This window comes from Megalops cyprinoides, chromosome 23 (genome assembly GCF_013368585.1).
Source record: "Megalops cyprinoides isolate fMegCyp1 chromosome 23, fMegCyp1.pri, whole genome shotgun sequence".
Taxonomy (NCBI): domain Eukaryota; kingdom Metazoa; phylum Chordata; class Actinopteri; order Elopiformes; family Megalopidae; genus Megalops; species Megalops cyprinoides.
The window spans coordinates 11900842-11928724 of NC_050605.1; the positions used below are offsets into that span (position 1 = coordinate 11900842).

Consider the following 27883-nt stretch of genomic DNA (forward strand, 5'->3'; position numbering starts at 1 on the left):
TCAAAAGTTTAAAGTTGCATTTCCAATTCTTAATTTATAATGCATGACATGTGCTGTGTCACTATTAAAATGATACAAATATACCTGATGGTTGCTACCTGAAAATGTCACTGTAATATATTACTATTGCAATGAAATTAATGACACCAATTTAGTGAGTGTTTGAATCCAGTGACTGACTGACTTGTTTTCCATAGCAAATTCCATTATTATAGTCAATAGACACTATGCGTCGTTATTGACACTAAAGCACAGTGATTGTACAAGTTTCAAATAAATACATATATTAAATCGAAAATAACCAGTAACAATTATTTAAATTTACAACTATATACATAAACCTTTTGAAAATGAATAGAAGTATTTTGTAACAGGACTAATGCTGGTGGAATAACACACTTCTTTTCATTTAAAGACCAGGAACAACAAAAATGGTGATAGTACCTACCTTTCTATCAAAAAAAAAAAAACAGTTGGCAATAGCTGCTGGCTTAAATACTTTAAACCTCTGATCTTATGTCCACCATTCTCTGTGAGATTATAGATTATTGTCAAATCAATGACAATAATTTATATGCAAAAACATCACAACAATGATGGAGAAAGGAAAGTATTAAATAACAGAAATGTAAGTGTTGTAAACCTAATTATGTATTCTGGCATTGGACAAATGATGCAAAGGATGCAGGCAGCCTATAAAGATGAATATAAATCGAAGCTCTTTCACCATGAGAGGGAACATACTGTAAAATCATGATGTAAATCTACTTACACTGGATTGCCCTTTTACTTTCAGCACTCTATATTGAGAAATATGGTACAGAAGAAGAACATTTTTTAAAGTAATGTAAATATCTGTATATGCAAGAGAGGAGATGAGTAGTAGGCACATGTTGGGTGGTGTATGTGGGCTGACTGTCAACCCACAAGGTGACTCGAGGTGTGGGTGCAGCTTGCTCTTGACACATGAATTGTACCTACTGTAGGGAGGGGGTTTAAGCCCCGCCCCCTCACTGGGCCTGCAGAAGCTCCTCCCACTGGATGGGCTGAGAGAAGACCTCCCTCTCCAGCCACATCTCGTAGCTGTAGTGGAAGTCCTCCGGGAGCTCCACCCGCTGTCCCAGCACGCTCTGCAGGCAGTTGTCCACGGGGACGAAGTCGCCGTTCTGGTTCTTGTCGTAGCGGCGGCTGTTGAACTTCTCGATGCTCTCCCTCAAGGCGCACTCCTCGGCCTGGAAGTCCCAGGGCCGCGCGTCGATGTCTGGGGGAGGGGCGGGAGCAGACGACACTTTTAGTCGGAGCTGCCGGAGTGTCACGCCTCCCCCTGGCGGAGGACAATACCTGACATGGATGGCCTATCAGGGAGGCGCCGCAGCTGTTCCGAACGCGGCTGCCGCAGCAGGGGCCAACGGGGAGAGATGACAGGCTCCTCAGAGCCTCTCCCCTTTCAGTTCCCATGCGAATGAGGACTGACAGACATGTTGTGTCACTTCACTTTTCCGGCTCAAAGGAGAACAAAAGCTTCCACTTGACACGCGGTTTAGCAGAAATAGCAGAAGCACAATTATTTGAAAAAGTTGACAAAAAACTTTGTGGCACTGAGTACACAAAGTGGGTGACCTACTGATTAATTTAGGCTTTCTGAACAAGGACTGGTGTGTGTGTGTCGGAGTGGGTGTTGCTCCATGCTGTGCCAACTGCAAGACTAAAATATATCTCCCGCTGTTCTTCAGCTTTTTGGTAGCTCTATATGGGCATGATGGTGAGACGCTGAATTAACACGGCTGCAGTCTTACCATTTCCGTAGGCCCAGTCGTCGTTGAGCCGGTGCCGCACCTTCTGGTAGATGGCGGACATGGTCTTCATGTTGCTCTTCCTCCACTGCCGTCCCAGATACTTGGTCTGGATCTTGAGCAGCTTGAGGACATAGAGCTGCATCATGGCCTGCTTTACCTTCAGCGCCCTCTTCAGGATGGGAGCAGACTTGAAGACCACCAGCATCTAAAGAGGAAGTGACTCTGAGAAACAGCTCCACCACTGCCCAGTTCCACTGGGATAAACCTCCAACCATTTTATAGATTCATCACTTAACAACCGTAACACCCTTCTCACTGCAACAGTATCAGTGGAGCTTCCAGATACCAGCACAGGGTCATCATGCTTGATTACATGGCGATTTGCTGTATGAGTGAGTTTTACTACGACTCCACCCTCACCATGGTTCTGGAGTGCTTCCATTTGGTCAGTTTGTTGAGAATCCTCAGCAGATTAATACAGGAGAACAGGTTCCGCCAGCAGAACTGGTTGCTGTCGCCAGCTTCCTGTTCAGATAGAGATAAAGCCGAATACAGGGTCAGGGAATTGTACCAGAAACACAAACACACATACACATATATCTCATTCCTGAGTAGGTTGAGAGAAGTGGTTGAAATCTTGTTGTGTGCAGACATAGATTTCAGACATAATTTACAGTGCCCGTGTGCCTTATTTGTGACTGATGTTCAAGTTAGAGAGTGTAGACTCACCAGGCTCTCAGCTGTGAGTTCAGGCATCTCGTGAACCACACAATGAGGGAAGTCCAGTACACAGATACTGCAGTGAAAACCCAAGGAGGTATACAGATTAGAAAATTAAACCAAATGTCCAATTATTCAAACATTCAACCAAGAGATTACTGACCAATTAGAAAATGAGCCCAAATATTCAATTATTTAAATATTTACCCAAGAGATTATTGACCAATTACTTGGATCAGCACTTGAATGATTGCCCATTGCAAACAAAAATTAAAATGACAATCTAGATTTTTAACCTTTTTCACTGTTCATGGAGGAGAGCCTGTGGGGCTTGCATAAAGTATCACACAATGCATTGATGCTGATACATTTCCTGCCAGAAAATGACTGAGCTGAGTAAGTGAGCAGCTTAACAACAATTATTATTCACAGATAGAAGGAAGTGGAGCTTCATACAGTGCTTGCTAGGGTGCTAGGGGACAGAGCAGAGATACACTGTATTTGACCTTGGGAACTGCAGAATGACAAAATACAGAATGATTCCAAATGCACATGGCTTATACAGGCTATTCCCCACACAATGCTGTGAACATGCTGGGCACCGTATTGGCGCAACCTCCTCTCCCTCCACTGGGGATGGGGCTGACTGTCGTCACTGTGAAAAATCGTTTTGTAATTCACACCTGAGATCCCGGCTTCCCCACTGCCTCAGAAAAAGCCACCTGGTTTTTGCTGAGTGCGAGCGCAAAGTGTGATTCGTGAGAGACAGCACCCAACACCCCGACGTAGACGCACTTCCTTCGGCGCGTGCGCGACCGCCACTGAGAGGCACTTCCCTTTGATTTCAGCCCTACCTGTTTTTGGCACTGATGTAGGACATAATGTTCTGGTTGAAGAACTTGAGGATGAGGGGTATGCAGTTGGCGAACACCAGATGCTGAGAGACGAACTCGAACTGCGGGGAGAGAGGGAAACAGACAGACAGGCGTCTTAAGAGCCACGCTCCGTTCGCACAGCAGCAGAGGAGCTGTGCCTTTAAACTGTGAGAGAACCCTCATATGATACGGTTGAGATTTATTCCCATATCAAAGTCTCTCCATACTTTATAGAATGAAAACAAAAAGCTGCAGGGAAAATGGTTTCCCCACAGCTTCCTTCTAACTGGAGATGCTAGAGATATGAATGACTAGCTGAATCACCCACAATTGTTGTACACTACATAAACACCGTCTCTCAGTGTAAACGTGTGTGCCACCTCCCTTCTGTAACCCAGTGAGGTGACATGAGGGGAATGCTGGAGAGAGGGAGGCTTCTAATCAGCCAGAGCCATGGAGGGAACGATGGCTCCGCTAAGAGGATTTAGCCAATCGGTTGATCCCAGAGGTGCGCCGCGCACCGCTGCCGGGCCTGCTGGGAGCTCCTGCGGATCAATGAGTTAACCCTTTCACGAGCTCTACTGAGGAGAGAAATCAGAGCTGCAGCCCTAAACAGCTATCTGAACAGCTAGATTTAAAAAAAAAACAAAAAAAAAAAAAAAACAGTTCATACGCCTATCTCTCAATGTGCCGCGGTGTGTTTGTTCCTTTTCTCGACAGCAGATGGCGCCGCTCCATTGCCTGCACTAGGGCTCTTTAAACACCATTTATTCTGGATGTGTAGCTGTTTTGATGCGGGAATGGGTATGCTGATATACCCCTGGCTATTTATTATACATTCTAAAATTTTCCACTACACTGTTTTATTTACAAGCTCCCCTCACAATGCAAGTGGAGTGCCAGAGCGATTACAGCACAACCCTGTATTGCTGCACTGAGGGGTATTGATGTGCACGCTAGCTGCAGCCTTGCCAGTTGAAGCAACTAGCAGCATGGGGATAACAGGCAAAATAAGCTCCTTTAGACTGAACCCAAATCCCTCTTTTTTCCATTTGAATGAAAAGAGCATTTCGGGAAAGCTGCTCCTTTATGATTCCTGGCCCTGCCTGATGCCTGCTCCTTCCAGGTCCCCCTTTTCTGTCGGCCAGGAGATGAGTGGTGCATTGACCGCGCTCCTATCTGCAGGACATGATGGGTAGAGCTGCCGCTCCCACCTGGTAGATGTGGTTGAGCTTGAAGTGCTTCAGCAGGAGTAGCAGCAGAGCGGAGATGGCCTTTACGATAATCTCCTTGTGTCTGTTCACATCGATCCCCAGCTTCATGCTCTGGAGGACTGTGACCCTGGATTTCAAACAGAGATAGAAGCAGCTCTTTGTAAAAAGCGGTTGGTGAAATAAAAGCACTATTCTTTGCTGTATATTATCAAAGCTGGTGCAAAAGCTGGTGCATTTATTTCACTTGATTTGGGAACAATGGGAAAATAGCCTGCTGGTCAGGTGAATTTACACAGTTTAATCAGTCAGTCTGGTTTGAAAATGGAAAGGTATCACCACCCAGTGTGCTCACAGTAACCCATGCTGTAAGTGTGTTAGAGGAGCTTTCTCTTTCACAGTGACCCACGGAGGAACCCCAAGGTAAGCAGCTCACTTACGGCATCTCCTCTGGCAAGACGTCTGCCAGGATGTTAATGGAGTCCGTCTTGGCTTTGGAGGTAGGAGCTGCAGCCAGCAACAGCTTCAGCAGAGCTATCTGAAAAAGGCACAAATACTTCCATCGTGGTGGCAATGATCATGGTAGGTACTGTATCCATCACTTTGGCAGCCGACTTCAAAACCATACAGAGATATGTGTGCAGAGTCCAGTACATATTTCAAATACAACTGTTGCTAATGTATAAAGACACATGCTGATGGATGCTGGTGGACGCTGAGAGAGAGGATCTGTGTGGTCGTCACGAAAAAAAAAAAAACAGGACCGAGACACTCACCACATACTGGGAGAGGTTGGGCAGCATCCCCAAGTACAGGGTCTCTGTGGGCGTGTCTTCCACCTCCTCCTCTCCCTGACCAATCAACATCAAGGCTCAGATGGAGGCCAGTAAACCAATGAAAACAACACGTGTCCTTTCACACTGACACACGGTGAAGTGGGTAAAATGCTATTACCAACCATAGTCATGGGGCATTGCTGCAGCTCCTCCTCTCTCTTGATCTGCACCTCTGCCAAGGAGATGTATTTGTGCTGGAGAAAGCAAGCAGTTTACCAATTTACTGAGCCACTGTCAATGTGTCACAGCAAGCATCGAATGAACACATCTAATACAACGGGAAAGCAGCTAGATGTCTGGGAATTAGCAAGCGCTGACAGATGTTAATTAAAGTCAACAGACAGAGGGAAAGGGCACTCTTTCAGTGAATAAGTGTGTTTGTGTCTCCCTTTGTCTGTGTAATTGATTCCCAATGTGCCAGTGCAAAGGTGACTTGATCCTCTCTCAGATAAAGTACATTTGACCTGCTGCCCTTCAGTTTGTGACTTTAAACACAACCTGCTGCAATATTCTCAGGGGAAACTTCAGGTCCATACACAGCAAGTGAGCATCACTTTGCAGAACATCTCTCTGAGAGATGTGATTTCACTTAGGTGTCTCTCTCTTGGAGAGGGAACCTCATTTAGGAGTCTCTCTCTGACAGAAGGAACCTCATTTAGGAATCTCTCTGTGGGAGAAGGAACCTCATTTAGGAGTCTCTCTCTAGGAGAAGGAAGCTCATTTAGGAGTCTCTCTGTTGGAGGAGACACTTCACTTAGGAGTCTCTCTCTCTGACAAGCAGCGTAACCTGTCTCTGTCACTCTGATTCAGATCCCTGGGTCTCACCTGTTTAAGGGTCTTCACGCTCTCATGGATGGGCCTTGGCAGACCAACCAAGGTTTCTGTGTCACTGCAAGAATCATCAAAGAAAAACATCTGTCAAGTAAGCAATGCAGAAAGCTAGAAGCCAGACATCTGAAGCATTATCTCAGCCTGTTCTGGTGGCAACGTCATGTGAGTGCAGTTTTGAGCATGATCTTATCACATCAGTGGTCCTCAGATAAAGAAAATTACAATATATCTGACAGATGCAATAGGACTGAAAAATAGATTCTCTCTTCTGTTTTGGCAAGTGCCACAAAACACTTAAAGCTTTTTTTGAGAAATCCCAAAAGCATTCCCCAGCACAGAAAGAAAATAAAACCTCATTCTGTTGTTGTTTGTGAAAAACAAGCCCCTAGGGATAAGAATCTGTCTGCCCACAGACCGCCCTGCTGGCTGTAAAGCAGATCAATTCACGAGTCAAGCAGACTTATTCAATACACTAAACTCTCTGATTCCTGTCTGGAAAATTACCCTCATCCCACACAAAACTATCTGGAGGTCTCTCATAAGGGGACAAGCTGCGGGGTGTCAGCAGTGCCAGAGCGGATGCCCAGAGTGGAGTAATGGCGTATTGATGGCGGCTGACAGTGCCAGGCACAGAGGACGCTCATTGGCATGCAGTCTGCCATGTCTGTGACAGCTGGGGAGACCATGGTCAGCGTAATGCCCCCCCCCCCCCCCCCCCCCCCACCCCCCAAAATCCTGCACGGCTCCGCCTCACTACAGCTGTGTTGATGTCTTCTCTTACCGAGTGCTTTTTGAATTTCTCTGTAAAATTCCTCAGCATGATATTATGCATTGACCTTATGTGTGATGATACGGCTTCTTCATTACCTTCATGATCCTCATCACTGACTGACTGCGCACAAAATGGACAGGAGATTACTTGCAGTTTACTTGCATTATGATTCCCTGCTGAGGCACTGCTGCTGTATCCTTGGACAAGGTACTTAACCCAGAATTACCTCAGTAAATATCCAGCTGTAAAAATGCATAACATGTAAAAAAAACTGTAACCCATGTAAGTCGCTCTGGGTAAGAGCGCCTGGCAAATGACAATAATGTAATGTTATGAATAGCTCACCCTGTGGAGGTCTGAGGTGACCTTATGACAGTTCAAACACAGGGAGATACTCACTTTCCAAGGGTAAAGCCGATGAATTTGTTTCTGCTGGTCTCTAGGAAGTGCTCAATGTCCTTCTCTCTGTGTGAAAAACAGAGTCCGTTAGAGCAGGGAAGTTTCTTGTCACACGGTCGTGCTGTCTGTGCACAGATAAGCATCTCTCTCGTGCCGCCGGCTGATAGCGCCACCAGAGCAAATTTCACGGAGCCGCACAGAAATGCGCCCGGCGATCTAAGCACATGCATTACTGCGAGCCCTGAAGCCCCATCAGTCACGCCCCCACGCTCAGCCTCCTCTGTGCTGTGAGTTTGGGATTTAATCTCCACACGTTTGCTTAGTGAACGCTGCACTCCAGCTCGGGGATAAAGCAGCCGACTCAGGCCGTGCCGGTAAATAATGCATACGTTTAAAGGAAATGAGGAGGGGTTAATCTGCCCCGAGATTTCATCTCCCACTCTCCACTCTTCCTGTCTGTGGGGATGCATTATTCATGGGCCAGGTGCTGCTGACACAGGGAAGGCACGGCACTTTCCAAACTGGCCGCGGCTGACATCTTGCTGAGGGAGAATGCGTCCGGGAGAGTTACTGTGTCGCGGTGAACGGGGCGCGTGGGAACGGGGGGCGGCCATGTCTCCCAGGCCTTCGTCCTCAGCCCGGTGATGGGTGCCATCTCATCGCTGTGACAGGGGGCCGTTGAGCGCTCGCTGAGAGGGACCTGAGATGTCACTCTGGTCCCCTCTGTTATTACGGGCTCCTATTTTCCATTACCGTAAAGAGTCTGTCGAACGCGAGACGGAAACCCTCGCGAATAAACAGCTATTGAGAGCGTCCAGATGGCTGTATGAGGCTTAATTTAGGTTCTCTGTGCAGTGGGTCTCCCGTCACAATCCAGAATTAAGTGCATTACATCCAAGAATAGGATGAGGATGTAGAGAGAATCTCTGCAATGATCACAGATGGAATGGCATGAGCACCACAGTATTACTATCGCTGCCAACAAACCATGAATGCTGTTGTATTTTTACTCAAATATTTGAGTTAATTGCATTGAATTATTATTTGAGGTAAAGAACGATGCCGAAAGGAACAACTGTCGCGCCCTAGATGGAATTCCAACTAATGACCCTCTGAGTGAGGAGCTCAAACCTTGTACTGACACCCTCCAGCAGCTGTATGAATGCAAAATAAGAACACATCCAGTATTTGTAAGGGTAAAAAAATTAAAGTCATTCCTTTATTTTATCGATTTTTTTTGCTGTGAATTGAAGAAGCAGCCTGAGAAAACAAAGTGTGTGTGTGTGTGTGTGTGTGTGTGTGTGTGTGTGTGTGTGTGTGCGCGCGTGTGCCTGTCAATCATTTATTCAGTCAGTAGTTAGTCACTCCATCACTCACTGCCTCTCCATCTCTGATTGATGTTCCCTTACTTCCTTCACTTGGCATTCGTCCTCACTACATGAGCTGGAAGTAGAATCGGGCTCATTTAATAGGCAGTCTAGAGAGGGGAGCTTCATCAGCCTTGGCTGTTTCTTTCTCTGTTAAACAGCGCACCTCACCTGAAGAGGGATTGTTTCTGGTATCACAAGTCATTGCAAATTGAAATGAGTGGAACGGCATCCTTTAACTCCGTGATGGATTGGAAATCTGTGGTAAATTTGTTTATCACAAAAGTGTAAGTGCTGTAATGACAAGAGGCTGGCTTGCTAGCAATTTCCCTGATACACTTCTAACTAGATTAGGGACATAAATCAATTTTATAATGTGATTGGCATTATCACTTGGGATCATCTACCACATATTGTGGTGGCTGCTGCCTTGCCTTTTGCCATTTTTACATATAATTGGGATCCTCACATTATTCTATTCAAATCTAGCCCTGAAATGGACTGAAAACGTCTTCCTTCCTTCATGGCACTGTCCTCCACTTACAACCATCAATCATTAAACTCTACACCTCTTTAAATATTTGGTGCACATGCTAAATTGAGAAGCCTGACTTCAGTTAACTTTATCATATTAATCTTAATCCAATTCCTTGAAACAAAATTAACGAGCTAACAGAGGACTGGCTATCCCAAACCAGAAAACCTGATCTGATCCTGACCTGCTTAATCCTGCTTTGTTAATTAACCCCCGGGTCTCCTCTGGTAAATAGACAGCCAATGAGATCCCGGTTTCTCTTCTAAACTGAGATCTGTGGGGCTTGGGTCTCTGGGCACATGTTCAGGCCGCAGGTCTTCCGGGACGTCAGCCGTCCTACCTGACTTTGGGGGCCCAGGGCAGGCCCTTGGGGAAGGACAGCCGCTCAGTTGGAGGACGCAGCAGCGGGAGAGGGGGCGGGGGCTGGATGATCACGTCCCGGTCCAGCGGGTCCACCTCGCCCTCGATGCCGCTGTCGGCCTCGTCGCTGTCCTCCTCCTCGTCGCGCGCGTCGTCGTTCTTGAAGGGGTCGCGCTCATTGTAGGTGTCCAGGCTGTCCTGCTTCACCAGGGGCTGGAAGGGAGGGAGCGAGGGAGGGGAGACAGTTAAGCACCACGGATTTGAATTGGTCCCACGCTCCTGCCACAGGCTGCCTGGGCCTCTGTGTGCACCCTGATCTATACCCGGGGGGAAAAACACAAGGGAAGATTCGTTTCAGTGAATCTTTTCCATGAGCCTTCTGTAAATGATTAAGGACTTTCACTAGACGAAACAAAACACTTGTGAAATTTCCGTGACTGTCCATGCTACTTTTGTTAGTATTCCCACTTTGAATAAAATCAGCAAATATTATTAACACTACAAATTACAGTAATAGCAATAATAATGACAATAAAATGAAATGTAATTATAAGGCACTTTTCACTCAACTCAAAGCAAATCAAATATAAGGAGTCAATTTCATTAGTCAGTTTTTTAAATCATATATTGAAAATCTGTGAAAAAAGGAGTGAACCAGAATACAGGGCAGTCAAGGTGCATACAAACATGGAAGACCCACTGGTTCATACAAAACAGGGAGTATGAAGAATCAGTCAACTTCTGCAGGGCGATCACCTGTAGAAGGCCAAATCAAAATGCTACATCTTCAGGCCACGTTTGAATGTGGCAACACGTTTTGGCCTCTCTGCCGTGTTGTGTACTTGGGTTCCACAGTGCGGCTAAAAGCTTTTGGTTTTGGGAGGCAAGTGATGACAGGAAGGTGATTCTTATTCTTTTTACTGCTTGTAGATATGTATAAACTGCCCTGTGATGACCCATCCCCCACCCTGACCCCCCCAAACATCTGTTCTTCACCACCTCATTCACATTCATCATCACATACCATTCACCAATCAGCATTCAAAGACCGGGGAGTGCTGACATCGCCCCTTCGCGAAATCTATTAAAAGAGCTTTCAGTTTCACTTACAGGCAATGCTTATCAGGCAATAATTAAAAAGTCCATCCGACTTACCATAAGATTTGACTCCAATATAAGTGGAACAGAAACCCTTCAAAATCTCCAAGGCAATTTGGGGCCAATATTACTCCAACTCCAGGGAGGAGACACACTTCACAGGGTTACACATTCCAATTACAGTTAACTAATCAAACCAATACTCCAATTTCAATTGAAACCATCGGCACAGGGAAATTAAACGGCAACAACAGAAAAAAAAAAAAGGAAACGTGTGAACGTAAAACAATAATGCAGGCATCAGGCATGGGTTGCGTTAATTCAGCGTTATATAACATGGTGTGGTTTGAGGAGTGAAAAAAAGAGCGGTGATGACACATGGCTCCGGTTCCATGAAACAGTCATTCTGCTAGTGGAAGCAGGTGGCCAGTGCACTCTTGCCAAACCTGAAGGAGATGGAAAGCTACAGTGATGGCTGGAGTATCTGCTCCAACAGTGGGAAAGCAGCCTGCATGACACAATCAGCCAGCCCTGTCCGTCAGTCCCCTCCGTACTGTCCAAACTGCCGTGGAGGTAGGGGTGCAAGACCAGCCCAAGACAAAGAGAAACGCGCAAAGAAAAAAGGGAATGAGGGTAAAGACCTGCTTCCTGGCAAAGGGACTGTCTCCTTCCAAGCTATCAACAAAGGCCGTCTGTAGGAATACAAGGAAGAAGGGTTGAGCACCAGGGAAGAGACGATTATGCAGACAAAGCCCTAGACTGCTGGTTGAGTGGAGCGTTGATGGGGTAGGGTAGGGACTAGAGTGGAGTTATCTGCAGTTCACACACGGATTGGCTTTCTAGTCAGGCAGTGCTGTTACAGAAAGTCACAGGGCTGGGTTCCCTGAGACGGAGTGGTCTGCGTGTGTGTGTCCGCGTTGTCTGCGGTGTTAGTAGGGGCCCTACGGCTGTCGGGGGGGGGGGGGGGGGGGGGGGGCAGTGAGGCGTGCTTGGGGGGGGGGGGGGGCGTGCGGGTGGGAGCGAGGGGGGTTGGGGGGAGAGGGGCGGGGCGTTACCCTGCGGCTGCGGCGGCCCCTCTTCTGCTGCTGCTGCTGCTCGATCAGCTCCATGGCGGAGGCGGGGGGCGAGGCCGCCCTCATGCTGCGCACCACCTTGATGCTGTCCTCCGGGAGGGGGGGCAGGTTGAGCCGCTCGCGCCGACGGACCTTCATCTCCTGCAGGTCCTCGAAGCCACCGAGGGTGAACTGAAAACACACACGCAGGCACACACATGCACACGCACACAGAACGACTTACATTATTGACTTTTAGTAGACACTGTTATCCAGAGCAACTTACATAGGTTAATATTTTCTACGTGTTCTCCATTTATATAGCTGGATATTTACTGAGGCAATTCTGGGTTAGGTACCTTGCCCAAGGGTACAGCAGCAGTGCCCCAGCAGGGAACCGGCAACCTTTCGGTTATGAGTACTGCTCCTTACCACTACACTACACTGCTGCCACACACACACACACACACGCGCACGCACACAAATGCACAAGCACAGAATGGTGAAAATGCAACCTTTCTCCCACTGAAAAAATTACTCATAAGAACATTCAGATTGGATGTAGCCGGGCGACCGTAAACATCGGCTAAACCCATCCCCCGTCTTAGCGTGATGCTCCTCACACACGTTTCCAACTGCTCGAAAAGCCTACAGAACAGGAGGAGCCAACCGCGTCCAACAGCAGAACAAATGGCCCGAGCGGAGACAGCAGACTGATGGTGGGACGCACCAGAATGGTCTTCCAGAGCAGAAGCAGCACTTTCTTCATGGGGAAGTGGGGCGCGTTCATGCTGCAGAACTTGTTGACCATGGTGAAGAGCAGCAGAGCGAAGGGCTCTCCGTTGTACAGAGGGGACCCTGCCGGGAGGGGGGTGACAGTGTGAGGGCGGGGCAGGCAGGGAGCGATGGGACATCTCGCTATCGGTGGCGATGCCATATGCTGAAGCAATCAAAGGACTCTACTCTTGACTGGAAGACACTTTCCTGTGGCACTTCACATTCCCATGGAAACTGATGATCTCTGAAGTTCTGCAGAGCTTCCTAAAAGCCACATTCAACAAAGTACAGTATCTACCAATTACCATGTAAGACAATACATCATTCTTCTTCCTAGGTAGAAACCATCTGTGTGTTCCTTCCTCCAGTTTCTTCCTTCATAGTTGCCATGTTATATGTTTATATTTCATATCTCATGTGATTTTCTATCCCTCCTGACACTGCCACATTTACCAGAGCTACTGGGCCTCTGTAAGGTTATGTTGTTAGAGGTTGTTTTAGAGCACAGATCAGCCTCAGATCATTATTCATGCAATCTCCAACTCCACCTCACAGAGCGTAGCGTCCGGCCCCTCTCACCAAGCTCTGTCTTGAAGGTCTCTCTAGCGGTCTTCCACTCCGGCCGGTCGTCCTCCGTCTCCACGCGAATCGTCTCCACCATCAGGTACATGATGCTGAGGAGGACCCTGCAGAAACACAAGACACGGCAGACGAGACTGAAGCCAAGTGCCTCCAGGATCACGTTCTCCGCCAGAGACCTCAGGACTCTGAAAGCTCTCGCAGTGCCATATGGGGCCAGTGGTCTCTCATGATGCAGAGGGCAATTAGAGAAAATTTTAGTTACACAGCCTACATTAGAGGCTCCTTTTAAATGGAGTACTATGGGCTCCCTTTTCGCTCAGTAATTAATGAAGGTTTGTGGAAAAGTGCTGACTTTCATAGCCTTGTGTTAAGCTGCTTGGAAAAAAAAAGCGCTGGCTCAACTTCTAGGTGAGAGACATGTCGCTGCACAGACGAGAACACACAAGATGTCAAAACAGGTCAGAGCGCATTTGCGTGCAATTATTTCTTCACCTGAACCGGGGAGTGAATCACTCTCTCCTTCTGCAGCGTTCAGGTGTTTGGGATGTGTGAGGTGAATGCTGGGAGAGAGCGTGACGGGGCTGCCAGAAGAGGCTGGCCCGGGCCCCTGGGGGTAACCAGCGTCTGCGAGTCCTCACCTGAGTTCGGTGCTGTCGGCGAGTGAGATGGCTGGCTTCCTCACCGCACTGCTGCAAGCCTGGTTATTACTACAAAGCACAGAGAGTCTGTTAAACACCGAACAACCAAGGAGATAAGGTACAGGCAGAAAGGGCACCCTACTTGGTACTGTTCCATCTCAGAATTGCGCAAGTCTTTTCAATATAAACGCCCTTAGTTCTCAGGTCCTTACTGACAGAGCAGGTGTGTTAAAGTATGGAAAGGCAGCGTGGACCAGGAGAGTGCTGTAGTCAAAGGAGGGAAGTGTGCAGAACAAAGGCCCGAATTAAAGCCTGACGGGAAGTCGATGAGGCCTGCACCACACTGCTCCCTGCGAGTGTTTGAAGTGGGGATTAGACACTTCCTGTGCTTTTCCTGCCCATGTCAAGAGGGAGCAGAGCTGCTGCTTCATAGCCGGAGCTGAGGGAAAGGGCCGGGGGGGGGGGGGGGGGGGGGGGCAAGTGGCAACGGGAATTGCCAGTCCCCAACATCGCATACATCTGCTGGTAGCAGAATAATCAGGAAGTCCAGCTCCCGCGAATGAAGTATGTATAATTCATCTGTGGAGACACATTGGCACTAAGGTGCCACTCCAGCGCTAGGTAAGAATTAGCCCTGGCAAAGCTCTCTTATTAAACAGGACCGCAGGGGAGCTCTACAATATTCACCGTGAAGCTGTTCCCTAAAATGAGCAATGATGTCACCGTTTCCAAGCGGCCCCTTGGGGGGGGGGGGCTACTATAAATAGCCTCAGAGTTGCCGCCTCACTCTACAAAGAGCACCTCCCGGGGTGAGGTTCACTCCTGCCCTCACTCACAGCTGCTCTCATTCGTAGTGACCTCACCTTCCCAGTGCGGGAGGACAACAACTCTCAGGAAATAAACTGCACAGAGCCTTCCCAGCACAGGGTGCTGAGGGCCGGACACATTTACCTTACGAGTGAACATGTTTCAGACGGAGATATCCTGTAGAATTGTAATTTCGTGATACGAGATGGTAAATTAGAGCTCAGAGACTGATCAAAGTGCTGGGTTTGCCTCCGGGAGTGGGGTAACCTCACGCAAACAGCTGACGAGCAGTGACACAGAAAAAATGACTGTAATAAAACTTGCATTAATTGATTTTCTGGGCACCCTCAGGGATGTGGAGAGGAGGGGGTGGGGGCTGGGGGGGGAGATCTGGCTAATAGACCATCACACTATCCATGTATTTTCTGGTGTTTTCCTGTATTTTTCATCTCTAACAGGGAGGAGCTACTAACAGACTTCTGCACAAGAGTTTGGGGAATCACATGACATTTCACTCATTTAGCAGACACTTATCCAGAGTGACTTCCAGAACAAAAGAACAGAAGTATATCCATTCAAGGTGAATGAGTGACAGTGTCAGACCTGGCTAACAACACTCCCAGACCAGTGAGTGTGAGCTCAGCACTATTCAAGCCCTACCACTTGTGCAACCCGACTAGACCAGGGAAGCCAAGTATACTACCATACATCATAGTCACTAGATCGGGGCAGTACAAAAAAAGGAGCTACGGGAAACCTTGGGCACTGCGCTGTAACATGTTTTGTGTGTTTGTAGGGGAGCAGGCATCTGGAACTCACTCAATCTCCATGCTGAGCAACTCCAGCAGGGCAGTGAAGGTTCCCATGTCATACAGCAGGAAGATGTTGTGCCGGGACCAATGGAGCACGTCCACCTCTGTGTCGCACTCATCGAATACCCCTGAGAAACAGCAAGGGAAACAGGAAAAGGTCCCGTTCTCAACGTCTGGGATGTGATCACCATCACCGTGTCCAACAGGAGGCTTCTCAGTGGCTCAGAAGCGCTGAGCAGCGCCCTAGCCATGGTGGGGTGCTGCTCCACATTTACATTTACATTTATCCATTTGGCAGACGCTTTAATCCAAAGTGACTATCCAAAGTGAGGCAGAGAACAACACAAGCAAAAAGCCACATAGGAGTCAACAATGTTAGAAGTGCTGCATGACCAAGTGTCAGTTGGCCAGACAGGGGTACAAGCTAGCTAGTAGAGACAGGAGTGCATTAAACCATAAAAATAAATTAATACCCCACCACCAAAACCTCATTACCTTGAGCCAGGTAGAGCACAGCACGGGCCACCTTCAGCCTCTTCTCCCGATTGGTCACCTCCAGCGTGTCCAGCAGCCTCATCACGTAGGCCTTCTGCTCAGGGAGGCCCAGCTCGACCCACTTCTTCCCCTTCACTGGAAGAGATGGGGGGGGGGGGGGGGGGGGCTGAGGTCATGTGACTGTGAGAGTGCCTCTGAGGGCCTGGCCGAGGCTCTTTTTTTTTTTTTACACGCGAGGAGGATTTCCCAGGCTCAGCCTCCCTCATTAAAACACACTCACTGCAGCCAAAATAAACACTGCGGGGCATTTACAGCTTAGCTGAGATGCACAAGGATGTGGATCCTTTTAACTGTTCGTGGTTTTACAAAACATGTATCAAGTTTAACAAACAAAACAGGACTCACAGGCTACACTGGTGAAGAGAACAGTGTCTGAAATGGCACAACAGAGTGAACCCTACTCCTCATCACGCATTACCTTACATTGCATGATCAGAAAATATCAAAAATAACCATTGTTTTCCATGTAAACCATGTGCATCTGCAAAATCTGACACTATTGACGTATGCAACACTATTGGTGTTACATTTCATTATCAATATTCAGCAGATACTCATATCCAGAGCACTTACATAGGTTACAGTTTTGACCTGTTATCCATTTACACAACCACATTTACTGAGGCAACTCGGGGTTAAGCACCTTGATTAAGGCTACAGCAGCAGCAGCTCCAGCATGGAATTGAACCAGCAACCTTCTGGTTACAAGCGCTGCTCCTTATCACTATGCTACACTGCTGCTCGATATGCAACAATAATGCAACGCTGCCATAACACATCCAGCCTGTGACTGCCACTTCTCCAGACAAGAACATTACACCTGAGAACCTCAATTAAACTACTAATCTGCTACTTAGCAAATGCCAAAGACCTCATTTAGCGATGCCTCATTGTTCCTATGACAAACACAGATCGTTTACTCCAGGAAAAATAAATCATTTCTCCCTAAATGAAAAACAACACTAAAATTAGAAGCAATTATTTTAGATAGACATCAGAGGATGCAAAAGTGATTTGGCATTGATGAACTGTGGCACACAGGAGAAAAAAAAAAAAAAAAACGAAATAAATGGGGACGCTCTCAGTACTGCAGCACATTGAGATGCAAACGCATGCTGACAGCTCATTGTGCAAAGACTTTATGCAGCGGTTGGCAGGTGGGAGCCGTTGCGCTGATGCATTTCATCAAAGCCATCAGGTTTAAGGGAAAGTGAAGATGCGCTGTCTCGGGAAGACTGATGCGGCGAGCGAACGGAAGAGACACCTGGCTTCTCTCCAGCACTGAGTCCTGCTGTGGTCAGACTGTGGTCAGTTCACTGCCTGTATGTGCAGATGAAGCGGCGGTGTAGCACAGTGGTAAGGAGCAGGGCTTGTAACCGAACGTTTGCCAGCTCAATTCCCTGCCGGGGCACAGCTGCTATACCCTTGGGCAAGGTACTTAACCCAGAACTGCCTCAGTAAATATCCACCTGTATAAATGGATAACATGGAAAAATTGCAGCCTGCGTAAGTCGCTGTAGATAAGAGCGTCTGCAAAATGCCAATAATGAAATGTATGTGGACACTGGATCTGAAGGTTGTGCCAGCTCAATGAACACACACACCCACTAACACCTGGAGTCCGTCCCGAGGAGAGCACTGAAGCTGTGGCACACTATTGACGTGGTCTCCGTTGACGCTGCCAACTGTAAAGAGTTATTGGCATCTGCACGACTCTTCTCGGGTCTTTTATACAGTCACAGTGCTCAATGTCACAGCTTTGACTAATTCCCCAAGAGGCACATGCCAATACGTGGTGCTAAGGGGCATGAACTCCAAGCTACTTAAAATGGCTGAACTACAAAGATGAAGTTTCCTGTACTCTGCGCCCCCCACCGCCCAGGAATCGACTTTCACAGTGTCACTCCCCACCAGTGGCTACATTAATATAAGCACTGAATCTATTTTTTTCTTGTTTTGCACAGTTAATGAGCAACCCAATTTAAATGAGGGTCACCCATCAGATCAGGATTCTGTGTTGCTTAATTGTGTCTGATATGGTAGCATTACCTCTGCTCACTGCAGATTAAATCATGTCAGTTACGACAAAAATAAATGGTAGTCAAAAAGAGGTTGGATCATTTTTAAAATGATTTTATGTATCCCAATCTCTGTTGTACTACAAATTAGAATTAGAAAATGTCTTACAGGGAGGTGCAAAAAGTTAACACTACCACGTTAGACACAAAAGTTTAATGTGGTAGTAAAAGTTAACACTACCACAGCAGACATTAAAGTTTAGTGATGCTGAAGGATGACTCTTACTAAAACTAGAAAGATCGTTAATCTTGAAAAGCGGATTCAGGACCATTATCGGTTTATTTCGCTACTTTATTTATTTGTGTATTTTGCTGCTCGCCAGCCATCGCTGTTCCACACGGCTTAGAGCCATCTCTAACAGAGGGAAATGTGAAATGTAGAGTCACTCTTGTCTCCAGAGATCTCAGCTCAGACAGGCTCACAGGCCTCTCACACTTCTCCATCTGCAGCCACGGCAGCTGAGAGGAAGTTTGGGAAAACAGAAACGAATAAACACGCACTGCAAGCGTTTTATATCTCGCTATCAACACGGCACCAGAGTGTTTACAGGTGAAATGTCAAACTGAGGTCATCGCTTGCAGGCGTTGGATCAATCTAGAAAAAGAGAGACAGAAAACAATGCCGACGTTGTACAGCATCTATTTAGGAGCGATTTGCATGCAGCTACAGTATATGGAGAGATAAACACTGACAGTTTCTACAGTTTTCCCAGTCAAGGAAACAATTTCATCTGGTTAAGCCCGAACAAGCTCTACCAGCTTGTGTAACTATTCAATCTCAACGAGCTCCAACTGTTTTGAGAATTCATAAAACAAGAGCTGTCACAATGTATAAATTCTACTTAACTGGAGAAAAGTGTGCCTGAAGCTTATTTTTGGCTGTGTGCGGCTAGGCATACAATGTAGATAAACAAACCATTACAATTCTACACCGGACTCTTTATGTCCCCAAAGTCAATTTGATAATAACTGTGAAATTAATGGCTGAAACCGACGACTGAATGCGAGAGTAGGAGTGAAAGGCCATGCAATAAAAATCCCGATATTACCGCACATATGTCTAACGAGCAGCGGGCTCCAGGCCCGGCGGAGAGATGCTTCTGTTTTCCTCAGATAACCGCTCCATTTCCTCTGGGCATGTGGTCTGTGTGAAGATCCTGCTGCTACAGCCAAGCCATAGCTCTATACACCAGACACACATCATATGGTTTTGGAGATGACAGCTTTGGCCTGGCTGTCAACATGGCGGCTTTGCCCCTGATGTAAAAGGAATCTTTTAATGCCTTTATCGAACCTCCCCCCCACCCTTCTCAATATCCTTGATCGTTGCGCTATGCCCTTGTCGAGTTAGCACTTCTCAAAGGGAGTCTTCCACACTACAGTGCTGGCTCCCTCCTGGACGTCCTATTGACAGAACTGTAACGAAGATCTCCTTGATGCCTCCGAGTCTTGAGAAAGGGATCAGCGCGCTGCGAAGGATTTCAGTCTGATCACTAAAATCCCTGTTATTAACAGTTCATATCCCTGCTTCAAACAACTAGCTTTCTCTGCTTGGACTAACATTCCTTCCACTCCAAGAGATTAACCTTAATATGCTGGCGAATGGCAACAACCAGAGCTCTGCAACCGCTCACACAGAAAAGGAGACATTTTATTCATAACAGTGTCTATTATATTACTGCAATGCAGACTCTGAGACTCTCGAGAGACACTCTGACACTCAGGATTTTGAGTTGTAACAGGTCACGGACAAAAGATAAAAGCTGAAATGACAAAACATGTTGTCTAATAATACAAAATGTCACAGACCAGTCAACAATACACAGGGCAGCTCTGTTTTACTGTTGAAGATTTAAGAAATTCAGCACTTAAGACCTCAAATCTAAATCCTGCCTTATAAGCGATAGCGTCTTTGATCTCTTACATCTATAGGCTCTGAAGCCAAGGCTCAGCATGGGGTTTCTCGATCAGGAGGGTGCATACGCCGTCTGATTTAAGATCTCACGGCCACAGCTCTCGCCAAGTCAGGGCGGCGGAAAGACAGACGGATCAGAATGTGTTTCTTTTATGTGTATATACCTTCACCAGGTGTGCACTTCAAACACTGGTAACATTTGACACAGACAATAAATGATTCAGTGTTAAAGGGAGAGCAGGAAATATCAATTCATGTATGTGTTTTTGTTCATTTTGAGACAATTACTTATGCTGAAATACCCACAAATATGTGTGATTGGTTCAACTGTCCAGTCAGAATTCCCCAGATGCCATACAGAAGCACCCATTTCTAGCATGGCACAAGAACAAACAGACCTTTCTTTTGATGTATTTAATAATAATAATAATACATTTTATTTCAGAGCGCCTTTCAAGTCACCCAAGGACACTGCACAATAAAACCAATATTTGTAGTGGCACCTTCAAAAAAAGGCAAACCAAAGTCATTTAATGTGCTTAAGACGTGAATGTAACACGCACCATGCAGGCTCTCACCCTCTCTCACACACACAATCACACACCTAGTTTATTTGACAGTCGACTGAAGAATACAGATGCGACAGCACATAAGTGGCAGACGCTTTTCCTACAACTCAGTAAGCAAACGAACACCACCATTCGCTGAGTGAAAACCATCTGCATTAAATGCTATGGCATGCTTGCTGACTGTTCACACATGTTAACACCTACTGTTGTTCACCCAGCAGGCAGTTGTGGTCCCTGAGCAATTATATGATTCAGCCGCACTGATGCCAAGCAGACAGCCCCGGTCCTGCCACAACTCAACAAATTGTGCAAGGTAATAAGGTAAGGCTGCAACCAAACCTTACAGTATACACAATAAACAGTTCTGGCTGCATTTCTGGTGTTTACACCTGACCACCATTCTAAAAATAAACATGCAAAATTTTTCCACTGGAAACAGTAGGCCTACACTGAAACTAGAGCACAATGGATTTCAATGGGATCAATAATTCTGAAGGCGAACACAAGGTGTGGATGCAGCCTGCTGCTCGAGGAACTAATGGTTGTGAAACGGAGCCTGCGTTCTCCTGCTGGGCTGGTAGAATTACTGTTGCCATGTCAGACATGCCCCGGTGTGACAGAGAAGTGAATGAATCTCACTGGAACTGAACCAGGTACAGCCCTTGCCCCCGTGGAGACCGCATTCTACAGCAGAAAGCTACAGGAAGGATTTGACTGAAATACGCTGTTTTCCTTACAGAACACAGGTGATATGGTTTCTCCTTATTCATACACAGAAGTGCTATGATTTCTTATTCACACATACACAATCAGGAGCCATTAGTTTCTCCTTATTCACACATACACACACACACACACAGGTGCCATGGTTTCTCCTTATTCTCACACACAGATGCCATGGTTTCTCCTTATTCGCACACAGGTGCTGTGGTTTCTCCTTATTCTCACACAGGTGCCGTGATTTCTCCTTATTCTCACACACAGGTGCCATTGTTTCTTCTATTCACACACACAGGTGCCATGGTTTCTCCTTATTCATGCACATAGACACCATGGTTTCTAGCAGTCTCATGGTGCTTTCTACTCTGTACAGATGCTGCTCTCTCACCGTGTATCACAGCTGCAGCTGCAAATATGGCCTGTTTATAGAGCCAAGCAGCCAGAAACACTGGCAAACATTGGCAAAGCGTCCCTTGAGAGGCTAATCTCCATTCGCCAGAGAAATCATTCAGTAAGCCCTGGGCATGTGCACTAAACACACAGCTAGTACTGACCAGGGACCTATGTACACACACACACACACACACACACACACACAGCTCTGCAGCGCACTGCTGACTGTTCGCTTTTTGCTCTTCCGAGCTGCAGACAAGTGGAGATGTTACACCTGGGAGCATTCAGTTAATCAGCTCCTTTAGTCCCTCTCCCAGGGATCACACAGAGGCATGTGAGCAGACCGAATACACCTGTCCCTCCTTTCCTCAGAGGCACGTGAGCAGACCCCTCACACCTCTCCCTCCTTTCCTCACACAGAATCACATGACTGTATCCCTCACACGTCTCTATTTGCCATTCTTACAGGGTTGTGAGGATCTTGACTAACAGTGGTAGAAAGGCACCTCGAAGAAAAAAAGGCTAAATGAGTTTAGGCTGACTGGGTAACATTTCCACTGCCACAAGAGTTAAAATACAAAACAGAAAACCAACACTGGTACCAGAAGGAGCAGCAGTGTCTCAAAATCCCGGAGCATTGGTGGTCAACAGGTTCTGCTCTGTGGACAAATGCGGATTGTTCCCCTGAAAGATAATACCGCCTGACCCAGTGTACCTTGACTTCTGAAATCCTCTTCAAAGCAATCCCTGTTGAGGCCAAACTCCGGCTCCTCTGTGTAACTGTAGAGCTCTGTGAGAGACAGAGACAGAGACAGAGAGAGAGAGAGAGAGAGAGAGAGAGAGAGAGAGAGAGAGAGAGAGAGAGAGAGAGATGACATGACATCAGAGAGGCGTCCAAGGTGGCTGCACCTTGAACTTGCCAGCTGTCCCAGGCAAGCGCCCTGCTTAGTCCTTTCCTGTGTTAGACTATGACAAAATAATAACAGTAATAGTCTCCTGGACAGGGGGAAACTAATCCAGTCAGTTCAAAATCAACTTATCACACTGCTATATCTAGGAGCATTAGGTTAGTCTGTGCTTGAACTCTTCACATTTGGAATATGCTTTTTCACAAATAACAGCGACCACTGTTATTCAGGTAAGGACGCTCGTAGAAATTGGTACTGCTGAGCTTACCGGAGAGTTCCGCCGTCAGGCTGTCAGTGTCCCCATACTCGAACTCCAGGTTGGGCGACTCCACCGAGCCCTGAAACAACAAGGCCCAGAGCGGTGACACGCGTCCGGGGGACTCCCACTGCACTGCAGCTGCACGGACGTCACCTTCCGCCACAAAACCCTCTCACGCGAACGCACGCTTTAGGAGCGTTTTCTCGTCGTCTGAGCGCGCGAGCGTGGAAAAGCGACCCCTTTTTTTCCGGGGCGGAAAAGATGAACAAGAGGGCGCAGGAATCAACGTGCCCCACTTTCCCGAGTGGATTAACCGCAGCTAACCAAAAAGCGCTCGCGTCGTGACATTAACTTCGCCTCATGGTTAGTCGGTGCCCTTGGGGGCCTAAGATACGTCTGCGTTCCTGGGCGCTGCCTGGCACAGACGGCACGGAACGAGCTCCACTGAAGCCGGCAGTGTGTTTCATATACACTGTGCCCAAAAGCTGAAACCTGAGCTCTCAGAATCAGAAGGATACGGGGCACACAGTCCACTATTATTAGTACTTGGGGTGATTTTTAATGAGAGGAAGCCAGATTTCCCTGTACTCCTTTAATCATCTACAATTACAAATAACACCACTCTAGATATGCTAAATTGCTACTGCACTCCAGATATCTCTCTCGCATTCTGTATCATTAGACAGGACAATCTGTTCCATATTTCAAATTCTGAACACATTAATTACAGCTAATTAAAGCCACAGTCCAAAATTGGAGGTTACACAATCAAATTTGTCTTTGACTCGTACATTATGTCGCATTGTTGCAGACAACAATGCAGCACGTCATTTCGCCCACTAACATCTAAGACCAGAAGAACACGCAGTCACCGGTGCCATACCGATGTACCAATCTTGTGGCCCACTCATCTTTGGTTTTGACAAAATTTCAGAAATGACAGCCAGTCATTTTTAACCATTTTCCTAAACCTGTCCGCATCTTAAAAGTAAAATAGTTAAAAATAGAGAATAAAAATAAAAAAAAGAGTACCCTGCACTAATTTTAAATGCAACCATCATGTGCAGCACTTCCTTATGCATTTAATAACAACAGCATTCAAAAATAGTTGTCTGAAGCCTCAAACTCACATTCACTGTAATAGGGTATTTGTTAGAATTTATTACCTCCACCGGTCATCACCCACGCTGAAGCTGAACTTTGTGACCTATGGAGGAGCTTCAATTTTGTTGAAAAATTAGGTCTGTACAATAATCAAGTAAAACATGTTTGGTATCCACAAGTGATCATTCAATTGAATGGTGAAAATACATCACAGGATTGCCAGGGTACATTTTGGTGAGATTCATTTTCTTGGCAATTTTTGTCACTTTGCATGGTCTTTGAATGCACAAAGGTTCAGGAACTTGGCTGTATGGTATGTTAAATATAACATTTGAAACAAACAACAGCTGGTGCACTTGGCATGTTATGGCCCTACCCTACTGGTTTGGCTGGTTTTCTGTGTGTATAACTTGGCTGAGATATATCATCACATGGCTCTCCATAAACTGCATGTTCTGATAATGCAAAACATCCTATTTGCAAAGAGCACTGAGTCACCAGAGCCCTTGTGATGAGATTTGTGCAAAGACGACAGCACTTTCTGAAGAAAACATTCTTCTGAAACATGAACTCCCCTTCACAGATTAAGTTATGATTTTTAAAGAAACTATGAACCACACACAAATTACCATGTATTGTACTGCAGGGTAAAGTGTTGGTGGTTTAAAAAAAGATTAAGATTAAAACCCCTGGTTCAAATTCAGTTCTGGTAGTTAACTACCTAACTGTAGTTACAAAATTGCACTTTAAAATCAGGGAACCTTAGAGCATGAGCTTTGCACACAGCAGCAGTAGCAGTAACCATGAAATACCAGAAACCATGCATCAGCCTGTGAAAATGTTGCCAAGGGTAAGTCTAGAGCTGCATGCTGAGAGCAAAGGGTAAAGTACTCACTGAGAGTATGATGACCTAGATGAGAACTCAATCAGAAGAGCAGCCACAACAAACCTTCTTCACAGCAAAACAGCATGCTGAGCTCTGATCAATACATTCTCATTTTCCTTTTCTTTTTTTTTTCCACAGAACCTGCTTCAGCGTGATACCTGTTGCATCTGGTATCAACTGTCTACATTATCAGGAATACCTGGAAACAGGTTCCCGCATCATCCAAGAGCGAAGAGCATGCCCTCTTGCACAGTGACTCCATCTTGCTTCCTCCATCCAGAAAAACAGCTGCTGGGCTTCGCTCTCAAAAACACACAATCACTCTGTCTGCAAGGACAGATGGTGGAGAACGCAGAGCACTCAAATTAGACACACTGGAACAAGCACAACATGAGGGGTTCCCCCCTGTAACTGGGGAGGCGACGCTTGCACCCCCGCAATTTCTCGAAACATTCAAGAGAAGATTCTCTCAGCTTTATAGGGTATGACGGCCGGAGAGAAAAAAAAAAGGCCAGACTAGTAGAGGACCAAAAGAGTGTCAATTAGCGAAAGAATTCAGGGAAGGCAATCTGGCAGCTTCTACAACTGCTTGGCCCTGATAAGTCATTAATGTTTCAGTAACTGTGCTTAACATTTGTGCTATGAATACTTTAAATACTAATGCTTTTGTTAGAAAGGGCAGCAGGTCAGCAAAGCTCAGTTATACACAAAGTGATAACTCCTGGACAGCCACACAGGGGAACATTAGGAAGAGGTGACACTATTGTGACAATTCTGCAAGGCATTTTTTTTTACTTCCAGATATGCTGAATCCCATCAATTCAAAGTTAACTACGCCAAGCCATTCCAGTCCCCTGTACAAATTATATAGCTTGTCAATTTCAGAAAAAAAAGCTTCATTATATTTTGTCTGTGGCGAACCTAGTTTTCAATTAAAATCACAAAGCGACCAACTCCATGTCAAAAAGCAAGAGAAAATATGGAGTGTTGAAGGAGAAATACACAGTTGTACTCGACAGCTCTTCAAAGCTGCGATCTATAAAGGAAAGCATTTTGATACTGATCCAGCATGGCCACCCTTGGGCATCAGCAGGCTTCTCTGGCCCAGTCAACTGCAAGATTACTGCTAATAATAATGCAACTGGCAGTGCAAAAAGCAAAGCTGGATTCAGTACAGAAATGTAATGCACCATGTCAGAGAGGAAAACCAGTGGGGCATTTGCCCAATGTGAGTCGTAAATAGCATGTGCCCATCAATACAAAATTTCAGTTTGAACATGCATCACAGAGAAGGTATCTCCAAGACAACTAAGGTAAACCTACTTGGATTACACTGGCTGTTTCAGACCTGTAACAGCTAAAAAAGGGACCAGGGCATGTGATTAAGAGGCCAGTTGTTCGAGCATGCTGGAAAGACCCCTATAAACACAAAGGTGTGTCTTTAGATTCCACCTGTCTGCAACAGAGTCAAGTGTTTCTCCACAGCACCTAACATTAAAAGCATGTCTGCAATTGGTTATTTGTCATAGCGGTGAATCTCTTCATTGCCCTAGAATACTAAGGCTGGAGAGACCAAGGTGCACCAATTCTTTATCAAAAAACAAATAAATAAGTAAAAATTCTGTGCTCATCATACATGAACGAGAAGTCAAGTTGAACGATTTCAAAAGGCACTAGGTTTTTCTGAAAAGATATAACTGGGCTGCATATCCAAGGGGTGAATTAAAGATGCATTTCCTTCCATTCTCAGTGTCAGAATGAATTATCAGTTGACATTTCAAAAGCTTAACAGAAGCACGTTGAAGCAAAACATGGGGATTTCCAACAATAAATTCTAAGGTAAATAGGCAAAAGAAATATGTTTAAATGCATGTGGTGCAATGCACATTTTTATTTTTTTTTTATTTAATTTTTTTTAACATCAGTGTCTGAACAAATAGGTCATAATTACAATTATGGACTGCTATTCACATTTCTGTAAAATGTATAGCATAATTATTCAACTTATGAGATTGCATGTTAAGGTAGCCGCGACCGGTCACTCTCCCATATATTTGTACCACAAATTCTAATATAAGATACTCCCTGTGTTATCAATTGCGGCGTGAATGATGATCATATAGCATTTTCCTCCCTCCAAGATCATCTGCACTGATGTGTCCATGTAAACAATAACAAACAACAACGACTACGACGACGGCGACAGCGACAACGCCAACGACGGACTGCGTTTTTATCAAAATTACAGAATGTTAATTGTGAAATTCGCTTCAAAAGTCATCGGCTCGGCGTTCAGCATTAACCGAAGCCATGGATCACGACCACGAAGAACGTCGCAGACGGTGCCCCGTAACACTGAGTGATCTCAGGTTCATACATATATTTTTGGCAGTAGCCTGCACTGTCACTAAATATCAACTCTGATTAAGCATGCTTTCTAAAGAGGTGGTTGACACGGGCGTTTAATGCTCCGGCACCAACCCCTCCTCCTCCCGATTACACTGCTGCCGGCGTGAATACAAACTGGACACGGGTTCTTCGGATTTACCTCCGAATCCTTTCGCTGATTCTTGAACAGTTCTTTCACTTTGGGAAGAGGCTTCTGTTTGTTGCTGTTATTAATATTATTAATAGGTACCTCCATTTCGTCCGCCTGCATCTGCCAAATCCTGGTCACTTTTCACCGCAGCGAGGGCATTAGAATACACTGCTAGAAAACTGTCACATTGACGCCAGTTGAGGATTCCAAGTTGGTACAGCCGTCCCTGCCGATCTGATTGGATTACTGGGAAACATACAGGGCGTGGTTTTGGGAGGACACGGCACGGCGATTGGTCGAGAGTCTTGTCCATAATGTAAAACCAATGCTGGGGCGGGGCATAATTTTTGGAGTGACATTGGACTGTTAATGTGCACATGCCTTGAGGCGCCAGCAGTTGAAAATGGGACAATATGTCAATTGCTGTGGATGAAATGATTGAACCAAGCGTCGTGGTATAAAAATCATGTTTTGCTGATTATTTAAATT

General features: G+C 46.1%; 1 protein-coding gene across 3 annotated transcripts; it reads right to left on the minus strand.

Annotated features, from left to right (window-relative positions):
• Positions 1-389: 389 nt before the first annotated feature.
• Positions 390-27563, minus strand: strip2 (striatin interacting protein 2). 3 transcript variants are annotated; one of them, XM_036518074.1, is made up of 22 exons: positions 27494-27563; positions 22875-22944; positions 22414-22488; positions 15964-16098; positions 15476-15596; positions 13850-13918; positions 13209-13315; positions 12583-12710; positions 11856-12044; positions 11442-11492; positions 9683-9915; positions 7441-7506; positions 6264-6327; positions 5561-5632; positions 5379-5453; positions 5043-5140; positions 4606-4732; positions 3371-3471; positions 2526-2592; positions 2217-2321; positions 1797-2001; positions 390-1261 (listed from the first exon to the last, which is right to left on the minus strand). In XM_036518074.1, the coding sequence occupies exons 1-22, from the start codon at positions 27512-27514 to the stop codon at positions 1011-1013; spliced, it is 2430 nt and encodes an 809-aa protein (XP_036373967.1). In that variant the 5' UTR covers positions 27515-27563; the 3' UTR covers positions 390-1010. The 3 variants fall into 3 exon arrangements, with proteins under 3 accessions (XP_036373967.1, XP_036373965.1, XP_036373966.1); XM_036518072.1 differs by having other exon boundaries at positions 27404-27550; XM_036518073.1 differs by lacking the exon at positions 11442-11492 and having other exon boundaries at positions 27404-27550.
• Positions 27564-27883: the final 320 nt, after the last annotated feature.

Excerpts from the sequence above, each read along its gene's own strand:
- strip2 (XM_036518072.1), bottom strand. The coding sequence starts at position 27,514 with ATGCAGGCGGACGAAATGGAGGTACCTATTAATAATATTAATAACAGC. Across the intron at positions 22,945-27,403 it reads ATCAGCGAAAGGATTCGGAG|GGCTCGGTGGAGTCGCCCAA; the intron begins GTAAATCCGAAG and ends TTGTTGTTTCAG. Across the intron at positions 13,919-15,475 it reads TTGCTCAGCATGGAGATTGA|TAATAACCAGGCTTGCAGCA; the intron begins GTGAGTTCCAGA and ends TGTGCTTTGTAG.